Here is a 16,903-nt window from a genome sequence, read left to right on the forward strand (position 1 = left end):
TGACCTTGAGGTTAGGTTTGGTTGTCTGATTTTTTACTATTTATTGTTTTTTTTCATTCATTCCCGATTTTATGTGTTTTTAAACTTTTTTCCAATTTTATGTGTTCTATTTTTCTTTTCTTTTTGATTTGGATGACCTTGAGGTTAGGTTTGGTCGTCTTGGGTGACCTTGAGGTTAGGTTTGGTCATCTTGGGTGACCTTGAGGTTAGGTTTGGTCGTCTTGGGTGACCTTGGTTGGGTTTGGTCATCTTGGGTGACCTTGAGTTTAGGTTGGGTCATTTTGGGTGACCTTGAGGTTAGGTTGGGTCGTCTTGGGTGACCTTGAACGGGTGGCCGTTAAAGTCGTTTCTGGGACATTTGCTTCAGGATTGGTAATATATATCTACTCTTATAGTTAAAATATTGCCAAAAGATTTCTTAGTGCGCCTCTAAAGGACCAACTGAACATACCTACCAAATTTGAACGTTTTTGGTCTGGTAGATTTTTAGTTATGCAAGTGAGTGAGTGAGTGAGTGAGTCAGTCAGTCAGTCAGTCAGTCAGTCAGTGAGTGAGTACCATTTCGCTTATATATATATATATATATATATATATTATATATTATATATATATATATATATATATATATATATATATATATAGATAGAAGATAGAAGATACAGAAGTCTGATCGTAGTTTCAAATATGTTGCCGCTAATCGTCATTATGTTATTCTCCTAAATTATTCTCGTTTGAGAATGAGGCTTTCAGTTCAATGAGCAAGGAAAGTTGTGTGAGTGTACCACACCAGATTTTTTATATAAAATCATAGTAGCCTTTTTTTTATTCCTTCTATTGGCCACTTTGGATAGCAACACTTGTTTGACAATAGCACCAAGATACTAGACTGACTCCACAATATAGAAAAAACAGATTCTAGATATGCATTTGAAGAAAGGAATGAAATGAAAGGTTTTCCCCTGTTTTGTTGCTATTCACCTGCCTCTTGCTATCCACCTCATCTTATGATACGTCAAAAAATCGACGTGCCTGGTTCTAAAACTGGTTCCTGCGTTAACTTTCTATATATTTGTTGAAATACTTTTAATAAAATTCAGACATTGCTTTTATACATTTATTGGAATACTTTCGATGAAATATCGAAGTGTGGAAGTTGATTTGAAGCCTTACAAAGTGGAATGTGTTTTCAACCAGTAAATAACAATAGAATCTCACACACAAAACACAATTTTAATAACAATACAATTGGAATATATTCAGAGTAACCAGTAAATTGTGGCCTATAACATTATGGCCAACTTATCCAATAGTGAACTGTGAACATATCATTGTTATAATTAACAAGATATTGATGATATACGTCTATTTTGTTAGTTCACTTTGCCTTGTTGAATCCAGCTCGAATCTGTTCAACTGTCGTGGATTTCCCAACTCCTTTAGGTGAAACCCAGGATTTCTGTGTTCAATAAAATCAAAAGGTAACGGAGGCAATAAGTTAATTGATTGAAATAAAAAACTAGAACACTAATAAAATTATGTTTCCCTTGCAATGTTTGTATATTGGAATTCACTTTTGTGACTCAGTCAGTCGTTATGAGATGAGTAAAATCAAAGCTACTCAGTCACTTGTTTCAAGACTTGAGCAGCCACTTTTCGACTACAAGGATTGCAGGATGGCTGCCCTTGATGAAAGTGCTTGGTGATGGAGTGAGGCACTGCCTGCCTGACTGACTAGGTAACCTGGCTGCCTGGCAGTTTGCACGTCCTGGATGCCTAGTCTTATAATTTTTCAAAGTGATTTCATAGTAGAAGAGAACCTTGGGAAGTTCTCTTTCCATTTGTATAGAGATCACCTTCGAATGAGTACTTTGTTGATTATGAATTGAGAAAATCCAATGAGTTTTTCATGACTAGAAGTGGGAGAGAAGGAGAGGGTATAATGTCCCTGAGGCCATATGAGGAATATGTCGTCCCCATCTCGTTTCTTTCACTCACCCATGCCAAACTGGTTCACACAAGCAATACCTCCAGGTTTGAAGATGAATATTATCTTCAAACCCAGGGTACAGTCATGGGCACCAGGTTGGCACCATCCTATGCAAGCCTGTACATGAGCCTCCTTGAACATGATTTCCTTTCCAAACAAACCCTATCAAACAAACCTGGATATGGCTCCGTTTCATTGACGACATATTCCTCATATGGCCTCATGGACATTATACCCTCTGCCACTTCCTCAATCAACTCAACTCCAACTACTCTGTCTCCTTCACCTGGAATATTTCTGAATCCTCCGTCAACTTCCTTGATGTCAATGTAATCATTTCCGATTCCAATGCCGTATCCACCAGTACTCTCACAAAAACCACCCACACTCAACAGTTCCTACACTTTGAGAGTTGCCATCCCTACCACATCGAAAGATCCGTCCCTCGTTCCCTCTCAGTCCGAGGCCAAAAAATATGCAGAAATACCCACCATCTTGACCAGTACCTCACCAAAAACCCCACCAATCCCTCCTGAAATGTAACCATCCTCAAACATGTTCATGTAATATGGGGAATATTGAGAGTTTTGTATTGTAGTTTTTTTCTGTGCCTTTCTTTCAGGTTGTTGAACTGATCAAAATTGAACTGAATTTTTCCAATATGAACTCTAATGAACCTTGTTTTTGATTGTTGAAGAATTTATTCATGCACAAAGTAAGCACCTAATTTTTGTGTTGCCATAAAAGATTTGCTAACTTGCTTCTTATCCATCCATATTATTGCAGTCTTCTAGCATTTCCATAGTACTGGCTTGAATTTCGTAATGAAATTAATGCAAACGTATTTAGAAATGTATTTGAACCGTGTGACCCCACGACGTTTTAAACTGAAATCCAGGCCGGGCGTTCCACGTGTTTTCTTGCAAATCAGAAAATTTGAGTAGAAGAGCGGCAGTTCTAATCGAGTCGTCACCGCGAGAAGATGTAGTCGCAGAACAAGTCTCGGTCTCTAATTTAGGCTTCGGCCTAATTAGATGAAAAATCTCCTTATCATTTTATTTTGTATAAATTAAAAGCATGTAGTCTGAAATATAGTACCGTGGTTGAAATGTAAGCGTGAGTGATTGTGAGTGCCGATTTATTTGTTAAATTTTCAATTCAATGGTGAGTGCCAAAATTATTTTATTAAGTTTGAATAGATTGACCAGATAAATTGACCGAGGCCCTGAATTTATTGTAGAGTGGGTTAGCAAATTCTTGTCTAAATATCAAATTCTTATCCAAATATTCATAATTATTGAATTGTTTGAATGCAACTAATAAATTAATGTCAGAAGCAATTCTTCAAAATCTTTTATTTCACGTTCCTGGCTCGTGATAAGTTACTTAGTTGCTAAAACAGGTGTTGTTGAACAATAGTGAAGATCTTGGCATTTGCATGAACGAATCCATCCAAAGCTCCCAACCGTGGATTCAAATAATTTAAACGGTTGAGTGGAGATTTTTAAAGCAATTATTATATATTTTTTCTTTGTTACAAAATGGGGTGCTAACAAAGTCCCTGGCCTCCCACCCTATTACATTCACATTGATTTATGTATAATTCTCCATTATATGATCAATGAACATACACAAGTCTCTTTCACATTTTAAATAGAAATGAGATAGCAATATCATTTCAACATACCTGTACACCATCCTTGTAGAATGAAATTGCACCATCGTATGGGTTATTAAAATGTACATTGAACGAAGATGGATTATGCTCATGTGCATCTTCCACACCATAGTAACACTTGAATTGTGGAAACTCATCTTTGCAGTAGCCCTGTAGAGAGGAAGTAGCACATTATATTATTTTCAGTAGGCTATGAGTAGCTTTTATAAGAAAACTATTATGAGTCAAAAATACAGTGATTCCCAGAATATATACTTCACAAGCTGGCAGGCTCACTAAGCTCGCCGCCTTATTCACCTAGCCTTTGATTAGTTATGTTCTCATATCCTACATGCTTGTAGATATAGAAGTGTGTGTCCCAGATGGGTGAATCAATAACAAACTTATAATCTCTGTTTTTCGAGAAAAACCTTGAGAAACGTTCATCCACTATCAGCTGGTAACCCGTGCTCCGTGAGAGTGTGTTCAAAGTAAAAATAGATTGGTTTTAAATTCATAGTTCCATCCTGATATTGGAATCATTGACAACTGTGATAATTTCACAGTTAAAAACCATTTGATTGAGCTTTTATCGCATGTAAACTTTATGTAACTGAATAAATGAATTTGTTTAAATTATTAACATTATAAAAAACTAGCCAGGGCTCTGCCCTCTGAACCCCCGGTTGGATCTTTCAGAAAAAGGATTAGCAGGCTTGCTTTGCTCGCCAGCATTTTTCATTTGCATCTGCTTTCTTCCGTCAATAAGTCAAAAGAGACAGACTTTTAGGCTGGATTGAATCATCAATTCTATTGGAATCATGCGGTGAGAAATTAAAAAAATCTGGTGTGGCGCACTCACACAACTTTCCTTGGCGTTATGAAAATTGATCACCTGACGCTAGTGTAGCCTACACGAGCATCTCAAGTCCACTTGTAAACAAAGATCTGAGCCAGCTGGTGACAGGACAATAACGCTGGAGACATACGAGTTCTGCTATCTCTTCATAGTGAATCATTTAATAGAATCAACAGTTGCCAACTGTTTGCAATTGGATAATCACATTTTCTCGAATTTCGAGCTTATTTTCAATTTTAGGTGAAAATGTTACAGAACATTAATTTCTAGAGATTTCCATGCTCGATCTTTTCCACTCGAAAATTGTTTGTTTCAATTGTATCTGGAGCCTGATAATCGGGAATCCAAAATCAAACTTCGCATAGATGGAGCGGAGCTCCTGAAATTTTTACATATATGGGACTTGTGACAGTTGAGAGAGCTAATCAATGACTATTTTAGGTATGAATTTAATCAGAATCGTTGAAGCCATTTTAGAGAAAATCGCGAAGAACCCTGTTATTGACAACATTTTCTCCATTTTAGCCGCCATCTTGAATTGCATTTGACCGAAATTGTTCGTGTCGGATCCTTATAGTGTAAGGACCTTACTCTCCAAATTTCAAATCATTACGTTGATTGAGAGACGAGATATCGTGTACACAGACGCACAAACACACACACACACACACACACACACACACACACACACACACACACACACACACACACACACACACACACACACACACAGACCAATACCCAAAACCCACTTTTTTGGACTCAGGGGACCTTGAAACGTATAGAAATTTGGAAATTGGGGTACCTTAACTTTTTTCGGAAAACAATACTTTCCTTACCTATGGTAATAGGGCAAGGAAAGTGAAAATCTCATGCGTGACCTTGGAAGATTAACAAACTTCACATACTTTTTAAATAATTGGTGAGTGACGATGAACCCTGATGACGGAATTAAAATTGGAGAATCGAGGGTTCGATAGATATCAATGGTACAAAATTGATTACTTTTAACAGTTATAACTTCAAATACCAACTTTTATTAAACTCAATGCTCCGCAAGAGTCCAAATAAAAACTTGACTACTAAAATCTTGAAGAATTAAAAATAGGCCTATAACCATCCTCGGTAAATCAAGTATTGGAAAATATCCATTAATAATAAGTCTGAATGAGTAACTGAAAAAAATCTGGTTTGGCGCACTCACACAACTTTTCTTGCCATTATGAAAATTGATCACCTGACGCTAGTGTAGCCTACACGAGCATCTCAAGTCCACTTGTAAACAAAGATCTGAGCCAGCTGGTGACAGGACAATAACGCTGGAGACATACGAGTTCTGCTATCTCTTCATAGTGAATCATTTAATAGAATCAACAGTTGCCAACTGTTTGCAATTAGATAATCACATTTTCTCGAATTTCGAGCTTATTTTCAATTTTAGGTGAAAATGTTACAGATCATTAATTTCTAGAGATTTCCATGCTCGATCTTTACCACTCGGAAATTGTTTGTTTCAATTGTATCTGGAGCCTGATAATCGGGAATCCAAAATCAAACTTCGCATAGATGGAGCGGAGCTCCTGAAATTTTTACATATATGGGACTTGTGACAGTTGAGAGAGTTAATCAATGACTATTTTAGGTATGAATTTAATCAGAATCGTTGAAGCCATTTTAGAGAAAATCGCGAAGAACCCTGTTATTGACAACATTTTCTCCATTTTAGCCGCCATCTTGAATTGCATTTGACCGAAATTGTTCATGTCGGATCTTTATGCTAAATTACAAATCAATCAGTCCAGTAGTTCAGACGTGATGATGCGTCAAACATAATTTTCAAAGGAAAGTTGTGTGAGTGCGCCACACCAGATTTTTATATTTTTATATCTCGTTATCTGGTTATTTATGTTCTCGAAAACGGCTCTTACGATTTTCACGAAATTTGGAACATAGTAGGCTTATGATATTGAAATTCGGTTTCACTAGGTCTCATCCTTTGGAAAAATCGCTGAACGACATTAAAAGGATGATTTATCCATCCTTGGCTGGAACAGCTGAGGCTTCCGTCGTCTGTGGATAGTGAAAAGTGGGCGAGTGATTCTGTGGAAAGTCAAAATATCGCATCCCCGAAATTCATAAGCTGACGTATAGCCAGCTGTTAAATATAAAGACAATCATTTGAGAGAATTGTGTCCTGTTTATCGATAAATAGAAATAACGAGCAAAGCTTGGTGCCCCAATATTCGTTTACAATATGATATCCCAGTAGTGCTAAAGAAGTTTCAGGGCTGAAGGATTATATGATTTGGGATCCCTATTAGGCTGGCTACACACACATAAATTTTGGTCGTTCGATAAAAAATCGAACACCCAAATTCCTATAGTAGCTCAATGAAATAAATGGGTGATTATAAACACGTCGATCAACGATTTTTATCGTACGGACGCCGTGTAGGTAGTGGTCATCTCTTGTCTCGACTAAACACATCCGCCGTGTAGTGGTCGTTCAATGGTCGTGACGAATGTGATCAAAGCGGCATACACATCGAATTTGAAGTTCATATGAACTTTTATCGAACGTCTGAGTAGACTAGTAGTCCAGTCAAGAAAAGGTTATAGAGGGAAAAGTTTGGGAGACAATTTTTGACCCCTCATTTCTGTTTAGGGTAGTAAGGAGGTAAACATATTCAATTCAATTCAATTCAAAAAGTTATTTATTTCACAAGTCTTACAAGCAATCACAGTGGTAGGCTACATCATAGAATAAGAATACACTTTACAATAAAAATAAGACAATGTCAGCACCACAGAAATGACAGCGATATACAAATATATATTAAGAAATATTTACTCTCGCAGAGGCATTACTGCCTGTGTGCGAGAATGAGTATAAGGTAGGAATAGGCATATATAAATATTTCGCAGTACTTGCACAGATCGGTTAAGCTTGTTGAAATTTCAATAATAGTTACACTAAACCCCCGTCCCCCTGAGAATGAAACTACATTTTTCCTCCCTATCCCTATGCCACCCCCTAGAAACCCAAGAAACCCCTTCCTGCCCCCCATAAGTGACGTTCCCCCCATCAAAACCCAAAGACCTTAAAGATGCATAGACTCACATACAGCGCTAGTGTCGTACTTGGAATTGAAATCCGCCATTGAGGGGGCAACCCATAAGATTATTACATACCAATGCCACCAATGCCTTTGTGATCTATTGTATTACAAATATATATAGATATAATACTCGTGCTAAAATACCCCAATGGCGGCCTTCAATTTCAAGTAAGAGCTATCATTGGGAAGGCATAGGCATTGTGGGTCTATATCTCTTTAAGGTCTTTGTCAAAACCAAACAAACAGACGAAGAAACAGATCACCCACAAAGGCGTGAAAACGCCAACACCCACACATACACACACACACACACACACACACACACACACCTTAAAAAAAAAGAATCAGGAGATTCAGAAAAATAGCCAGTATAATGATTAAAATTTGTAATAGTGACCGGTGATAGAATGTGTAAAGACTTATGATTTTATTAGTTTTTTAGCTCATTTGAATCCAGCCCTAGAATCTAAACTCTGAAGTAATCTATATTTCACAACTCTCGCCTCTACCGATACCCCGAATCCACCTTTTAATTGCTATTTTGAATGCAGATGTTTTATAGTTATTGAAGTCTGTTGCAGCTATAGGTAAGTTTTTTAACAGAACATGGGCTATGTAGTATGAATTAGGAGTGAAGATGGTTTTATTTACCCTTGGCATTTGGTTATTGTTGTGAATTACTTTCCTTGTTGTATAATTATGAGTGATAGTATTGAATATGTCAGAATAGTTTTTGAATATGTATGTTGCCAAAGTTCTGATGAATAATCGCCTTACATCAAGCACCTCCATCTCCGCGAAAACCGCCTCAGTCGAGTAGTCCCAACGCCTCCCAAGTGCAGCCTTTAGAATCAGTTTTTGTGTAATGAATAGAGGATTCAAAATAGATCTGAATCCTCCTCCATAAGCTAGGATCATTCCTTCAATAATTGATTGAACAAATGCGTGATAAATTGTTAGGATTTCGTTCTTGTTCAAATATTCTCTAAGTTTCCTAAAAACATAAATCATTTTTCTTAGTCTGCTGTTCTGATAAGCAACGTGTGCAGACCAGTTGAATCTATTATCAATAATCACACCTAGATATTTATAAGAGTCTACCCTTGCAATTGACTATTGACCTTGCAATTGAAATATCAAAAGTCCTCACCACTAACCCTTGTGCTAAGGGGGTGGGGGTGGTTCAAAGGTACCATTTTTTGGTATCTCGCATTTAACACGAAAAATATGTATCTTACGGGGACATAACTGTCAGACACGAAATTGAAGCTTACATAATTTCCTGCAATATTTATATCACAACTTTTCTTCATCTTCTCTAGTTTTCGAGATATCAGCTCTTGACGGTGCGACATTTTTGGAAAAACCACGTTTGCCTCCAATTTTTTTCTATTCTTTCTCTCATAACTTTTTAGAAATCGATGGGGAAAATCCATGCTAATTATTAGCTTATAGAGCATCAAATTCTTTTCAATTTTATGTATAATTTCACAATTTTTTGCATTTCCCTACAACTATTGCAGCAGCTTCAGTATTGAGTGTGAAATCTCCATTTTTGCAACAATAGACCAATTGAGAAAGGAATTTGGAGGGAATGTTTTGAACACAATTTTATCTTTGTAACTTTTGTTGAGACTAGTTAGGAGGAGAACATATCATAAGTCCCAATCCCTAACTCATGTGCTAAGAAGATGAGGGTGGTTTGAAAGTTGCATTTTTCAGCGTTTTTCTCCCGAAAAACAAGTTCCTTTAAGGTTTGAAGCAGATTTACTATGTCAAATGTACAATAAACACAAAATATTTTTCTACAGAACTTGTAGTAAGTTTAATTTTGAAGAGAAAGATGTAGAGTCTATAATAGACAAACGCAACCTTGAAAAAATAATCCTTAATTACATACAAAACGCAAAATATAGAGCTCAACAGATTTTGTCTATTTCTCATGTTCTTTGTATGTAATATTAAGGATTATTTTTTGAGGTTGCATTTGTCCATTATAAACTTATTCTGCATCTTTCTTTTTGGAATTGAATTTTCTATAAGTTCTGTAGAAAAATATTCTGTGTTTATTGTACATTTAATAGTAAATCTGCTTCAAACCTTAAAGGAACTTGTTTTTCGGGACCAAGTTTCGCGTATTTCGTCACATATTTGCGCAAAAATCCGCCATCTTGTTAGGAAGTTCCGCATTGTGATAGTATTGATGGGAGGTTCAGATCACTTAACTGATCCGGATCAATTGATTCCGTTCACTGCCGCGAGCCAATCAGAAGACCAGGATTGGAACTTCCTAAGGTCACGTGACGTGTGTAGTATTTGCACCGTGTAAAAAGTATTGGTTGGATAGGTGTTTGATTGACAGTTTCCATTCTGTACATATTCTGTGTCCGTACGATAAAAATAGTTGATAGATGATGTGTTTGTAATCACCCATTCATTTCATTGCGCCACTATAAAAAATGGACATTCCATTTTTTATCGAATGACAAAAATCGATGTGTGTGAAAAGCTAATTTTGTTTGAACGTCTTGCGTTCCATCGGCTTCACTACCACATAGCAATCAGATGGCTAACAGCTGATGCAAATCATTAAAAATGCACGACCATGATCAAAATCGTTATAAAATCGATGTGTCTGAAAGCTACTTCAAATTTTGGTCGTACGGTAAAAATTTGAACGAACTTTCATTGAACGACCAAAATCGATGTGTGTGTAGCTAGCCTAATTTTTTCGGATGGTTGGTCAAGTCTCTCCTTGTTTTACACAGAATATAGAAAAGCGAAGGAATCGCTCAATAGCCGCCCATCTTTGGCGGAACATTGGCATTTTTCCATAACCCTTCCAGTTCAACATTTTTATACCTTAGCTGAGCTTGTGTACCAAACTTGAGCATTGCCTCTTAATCAGTTCTGGAAAAATATGAGAATACGCTGAAATAACACTGAAATAACGCTAGAAAACGCTAGGTATACAATCTCAGAAAATATCTCAATTTTGGTAGCTCATCCAATGGGGTAGTTGCAGTAATCCAATTTGGAGGTTAAACTTGAAGTAGGACTAGTATCCTGGACTATATCCATACTAGGTGAATATCACTTGATGTAATATTTATTTATAATGTAGAAGGTTCTCATAATATGCTACAAGCAGTTCAGCAGGTGTGCTGGAGTCGAGGAATGGACTACTTAAGCTGTGCTCAATAGACAATTGAATTTTTCATTCTCATTGAACATTAATATTGCCAATTTCCCAATCATCACCTGCCATGACCTTACTTTGAACAAGAGCTGTCTGGAGCATGTCAAAGCATGTCTGGAGCATGACAGAGGACATTAGAGATATTATTAATATGAATAATTTAGAAATTAAGGTCCACGAATATACAAGAGTAACTCGAACTTCACAGACAATTATTGATAATATCCTCACAAATATAGAAGGTTGTAATGTCAGGTTAGGTAGCTCAGATCTGTCAGATCATAACTATCAAATTTTAGATGTTAAGCTGCAGGGCCAGAATCCCAGCAGAAAAAAAACTTTTGTGAAAGAAATTCAGCAATATGAGCTAGGAAATATAAATTGTTTGAAGCAGGAACTGCTTCAAGAAAATTGGAGTAGTGTTTATAACAGTTGTAACCTAAATTACAAATATAAGCAATTCATTGATACTCTAAGATTTCACATTAGTGTATGCTGTCCAATAAAAAAAGTCAAAGTAAAAAGTAAATTAAACAAAGTAGATGAATGGATAACTGAAGATATTCTTACTCAAAGAAATATTGTTAGGGAAGCTTATGAGGAATTTAAATTAGTGAGGGATGTTCCGAGTGAAGTCAAATACAAATGTCTAAAGAAAAACTATGCAAAAGAAGTGAGGAAAGCTAAGTGTAAGAAAACAGCTGAAATATTAACAACTAGTACCAATTTTAACTCTGCTGTTTGGGAGGTAATTAATAGAAATAGGAGAGCAGCTCAAAAAGATACAGTTACTAATGTCCCTAGGATAATCGATGAACATGGAATTTATATGGATGATAGTATAGACATTTGTAACTTTTTCAATAAGTATTATCAACAGGTTGCATATAATCTCCAAAAGTCACTGAACACTAATACTTATAATACAACTACATTAAATGCTGAGCCAATTGAAAAGGTATTTAAATTTCATCCATTATCAAGAGATGAGTTGTCAAGAATAATAAAAAATTTGAATAACAAAAAAACAGTAGGATTGGATGGGGTCTCAAGCAAAATTTTAAAAGAATGTGAAAATGAATTACTGGACCCTTTATTGCATCTCCTTAATACTTCACTAGAGCAGGGTATTTTCCCTGATGATCTGAAACAAGGAAAAATTTTGCCAATTTTCAAGAGCGGTGATTCTGAAAGAGTTGAAAATTATAGACCCATTAGTATTCTAAATGTAATAAGTAAAATTTTTGAAAGAGTAGTTTTAAATAGGCTGTTCGAATAGAATTTCTTCCAAAGCTTGGAAGAAATTAACTTCATATGTGATGAACAGCATGGGTTCCAGAAAGGGAAATCTACTAAGACTGCAATAGTATCCCTTGTTGAAAGACTAATAGATATAATAGATTCAGGTGAGAAGGCAGCCACAATATTTCTTGATTTATCCAAAGCTTTTTATTGTGTGAACCATAGAATATTATTGGAAATACTAAAAACTGTAGGTGTGAATGGTATAGAACTAAAATGGTTTGAATCATATCTCATAGGTAGAAACCAGTGTGTTGAGCTTACCAAGGTGGATGGGAATGAAATAGTAAAAATTAAATCTCAAAAACTGGAGGTCCAGGCTGGAGTACCTCAAGGCTCAATTCTGGGTCCCTTACTGTTTCTGTTGTATGTGAACCAATTACCAAAAGAGTTAAAAGATCACAGAGCTCTGTTGTTTGCTGATGACACATCGCTTATCTTTAACAATTATTTATTAGATAGTCTAGAAATAAATGCTTTTACTGGAGTACAGTCAATTGTCCAATTCTTGAAGCAAAGGCAATTAACAATAAATAGTAAGAAATGTCAATTCCTACAATTCAAAAGTAAATATAATTCAGTAGAGGATAGAGAAATAAATGTGTTTGTAGAGGAAAATGAATTAGACCAAGAAGAGAAAGTAGCATTCTTGGGAATTTTATTGGACCGTAAATTAACATGGCATCCTTACATTGAGAGGATATGTAATAAGATATCATCTGGAGTATTTGTCCTGCGGCAGCTTGCTAGGCTGAATGATAAAAAACTACTGTTAACTGCTTACCATGGACTTATACTATCTCATATTAGGTATGCTATTTTAGTATGGGGTAATTCATCTCAACAAAATATGGACAGGGTGTTTAAGATTCAAAAGAAGGCACTCAGATGTATAGAGAAAGTGAATAGGTTAGACTCTTGTAGGCCTTTATTAAAAAGCTTGGTCTATTAACTGTGCCATCTTTGTATGTATATGAAGTTGTAATGCATGTGAAAACGAGTGGTGTGATCCAGAATTCAGATGTTCATGAGTATAATACGCGAAACAGAGCAGATTATCATATAATGGGTCACAATAGTAGGTTATTTGAACAAAAACCAGATTATATTGGTAGGAAATTTTATAACAAGCTACCTCAAATCTTGAAAAGTAATGATGATTTGAAGATTTTCAAAAAACAAATTAAAAACTATTTAGTTGATAGAGCTTTTTATAGTGTACAAGAATTCCTTTCAAACCTAAACTAGGTTGAACTACTTAGTGTTAGAATTATTATGTAATAACATGACTTGTCTTATACTCCATGACTGGAGTCTTTAGGACGTAATCTTAAAAAAAAAAAAAAAAATGTATGAAATGATATCTCTAAAAAGAATTATCAAGAATAAAATTGAATATAATTTTTTCTCATTCACTGAAATCCGTCACAATAGGTAGCCAACTAAAATGAAATTAAATAAAATAAAATATTTTTATTGGCAGAAACGAAAAATTACAACATCTTAAAAATAGACATAATAAAAGCAATACAAATTTTACAACATTTGAAAATACTATCACAGAATAAAATGAAATGCCAATTGACCTGTTTGAGAAGGTGATATAGAAAAACTAGCGCTAAAAAGTAGGTAGTTACTGAGGCCGACAGTCATAGGTGAAACATATTACATAACAGTATCGATGATTTATCAATTTTAGCTTGGTAGTATATTGTGCATTATTATGATATACAAGGTTATAAGGCTACATGGGAATTCTAAAACAGGTATCTATATTCTCACATTCCATTACAAATCGCTTGACATCTATCAAAAACCTTGATCTTATCTTGCCTTATGCTCATTGCCATTAACGCTTCTATCAATGATAAAACTTATTCTAAGATCAGTAGAGAAAATGAAAATTTTGCCCTCATTTCTTATTTGTTGAGTAACTATAAGGCCCAATTCACACAGAAGTGACTTTCTGCCACTTCCACGCCGCTCCTATTTGGTCCAATGCAAACCGGAGTGGGGTTCACCACGTCACTTCAGTGTGAATTGGGCCCAAGACGCTTCTAATTTGTAAAATTCATAGAATAATCACTTTCACTTATTATTGCAATCTACAATCTGAGCAGAAATACTTTATCTATTTAAATTAATTCATGCTTCCTGTGTACAACTTACATCTAGAACTCCTATATTGTTTGTGGGATCTCCAGGTACTACGAGGATAATTGCGAATGAGCCGCCACTTTTCATCGCTGCTTGAAACTCGTCCTGCAAACAATGTCATTTGTACATCAATGGACTCATAAGAAGCATTTTCTCTTTGGGGAAGACGGTTGTTCCCAACCGTGGCTACAATTTACTTCAGAGAGGAAAAGCACCTCAGTCCTGTTATCCTCAGAATGTTGAGGGTTTGTTGAAGATTGAGCTATGGGGCACAAGTTGAAGGTGAATAGTTAAAGAAAATAGAATGAGATGAAATAAAATAAAATAGAATAGTAATCTATATTTATAAAAATGAATGTCTGTTTGTGTGTTTGTTTGTTTGTTTGTTTGTTTGTTTGTTTGTTTGTTTGTTTGTTTGTTTGTTTGTTTGTTTGTTTGTTTGTTTGTTTGTTTGTTTGTTTGTTTGTTTGTTTGTTTGTTTGTTTGTTCCCTAGAGACTCGAAAACTACGTGACAGAATAGCATGAAAATTTGGGAATATGTTGTGTGAATATTGGTGATGGTTTCTGAACAGAAATTTTAATAGGGGGGCTAATATTAATTGTTTATCAATCCACTTTACAGACCTATGTTTTCGATATTTGCGGCCGAGCGGCTACCGAAGAATGGAAAGATGATAATGATTCAAGATCATATTGTGATAATATTATGATTCAGCATCTAAAGTTACCAGCTGTATAATAAACACGTCACCCTGTGATGAATTGTGTACTGGTATTGAAACGGTAGTTTGAAGTTGAAGATAGTGTAGTTAATTGGTACCAGCTGTTGATAATCGTTCATCAGAAGAGCTATACGAATAATTATCACTCCCCTATAATTGAGAAACTGGAAAATGTTGGAAAAAATTATTTACCTCATGAAAGAAAGTTGTTCATATTGCATTCATTGATTACTGAAGAATGACAGACTAATTTACATTTTTTAAATTTAGCTTAGCTTTTATTCATCCTAAAATAGAAGATGGAAAGAATATGGAATTCTGTGTAATTCATCTTAAATCGCATATTTCCTGGACCATCTATTGACTATCAACAACTATGAAAACATCAAAATCATCTTTGAAATACTGATTTAACCTATCTTTTTTTCAATTGAACACTCTACTGATACAAATATTACCACCAATTGATTGAGAAGAATAATTATATATTTAAAATAATGAAGCTAGAGACACACTTAGCTTTTATAGACTTCACAAAGGCTTTTGATTCAGTAAATCGCAACTTACTATGGTCAATTCTGGATTCGAGAGGATATCCCAAGCATATAATTCAATCTTTGCAGAGCCTATATGTAAAAACGACTATACGTTTACAAGTAAAGGACGGTTTGAGTAAGGTCATTGATATAAACAAGGGTGTAAGGCAAGGATGCTGTATATCTCCGACATTATTTATTATTCACGTGGACGACATGTTACGAACATGGAAAAATTTGGCTGACTCAGGTATACAGCTATCAGCCCATACATCTGTTAACTCAATCATGTATGCAGATGACCTTACAATAATTCAAGAGAATGAGGACGCCTTACAGAAAGTGATGTTTATGCTGGACAGAGTTTCTCAGAAATATAATTTGAAGATATCAGCTAAGAAAACAAAATCAATGGCTTTCAAAGGTAAATATCCATCCAGAATCAAGATAGAATTGAATGGGAAGATAATAGAACAGGTGAAAAATTTCAATTATCTTGGCAATGATGTAACCTATGATACAGATAAAGATATTCATAACAAAGTATCAAAGTTCCAACGAATATGTGGCAATATTCATAGAAACCTCAAAAATAAAACAAGGCAGGATACTAGAATCAAATTCTTCAATACCATTGCTGTACCAACGCTGCTTTACGGAAGTGAGAATTGGATCCACACACGTAGAGTAGACAGCAAGATTCAAGCTGCAGAAATGAGGTTTCTAAGAAGTGTGTTTGGCTGCACTAGAGCAGATAGAATCAGAAATGAGGAGATAAGAAGAGCTTTATCTGTTACACCTTTACATGGAAAAATTATTCAAAACAGAATAAATTGGTGCAGTCATTTGAATAGAATGCCTCCTGGACGAATACCTTTGGAGGCTAAATGCTATAAACCTACTGGGAAAAGAGACATGGGAAGACCGAGGAAACGATGGGTGCCGGAACAGGTTCTTTAACAAACCTAATCCTTGAAGTGAAGAAGAAGAAGAAGAAAATAATGAATGCTGCATGACTAAGCACATAGGAAGTCCACATAGGAAGTCCCCATAGGAAGTCCGTATGGAGATGTAAATGAAAATATTGATTGTCAGATAAATTCCATGATTCACCAAATAAAGTCGAGTGTGACTGAGATAAATTGACTTTTTGGCGGTACAAAGTTCGCCGGGTAAGCTAGTAATGTATAATAATCCAGTCAATGAATAATTATAGAGGGAAAAGTTTGGAAGACAATTTTTCACCACACAGTTCTGTTCAGAGTAGGAAGAAAATAAACATACTGTAACGGTGGGAGGCCAGGATAAATTATGATAGAACCCCATTTTGTAATGAGAAAAATATACTAATAGTTATGTGAACA

General features: G+C 35.4%; 1 protein-coding gene across 2 annotated transcripts in view; it reads right to left on the minus strand.

Annotated features, from left to right (window-relative positions):
* Positions 1 to 1,209: 1,209 nt before the first annotated feature.
* LOC111059188 overlaps positions 1,210 to 16,903 on the minus strand; it is a 32,418-nt gene continuing 16,724 nt past the window's right edge. For both annotated transcript variants that reach the window (XM_039438902.1, XM_039438903.1), the window contains 3 exons: positions 14,293 to 14,385; positions 3,675 to 3,815; positions 1,210 to 1,456 (listed from right to left, as the gene is read on the minus strand). In XM_039438902.1, coding sequence (XP_039294836.1) covers positions 1,376 to 1,456; positions 3,675 to 3,815; positions 14,293 to 14,385 — 315 coding nt within the window. In that variant the 3' untranslated portion in view covers positions 1,210 to 1,375. The remainder of the gene's footprint in view (positions 1,457 to 3,674; positions 3,816 to 14,292; positions 14,386 to 16,903) is intronic.

The sequence above is a fragment of the Nilaparvata lugens genome, chromosome 12 (genome assembly GCF_014356525.2).
Source record: "Nilaparvata lugens isolate BPH chromosome 12, ASM1435652v1, whole genome shotgun sequence".
Lineage (NCBI taxonomy): Eukaryota > Metazoa > Arthropoda > Insecta > Hemiptera > Delphacidae > Nilaparvata > Nilaparvata lugens.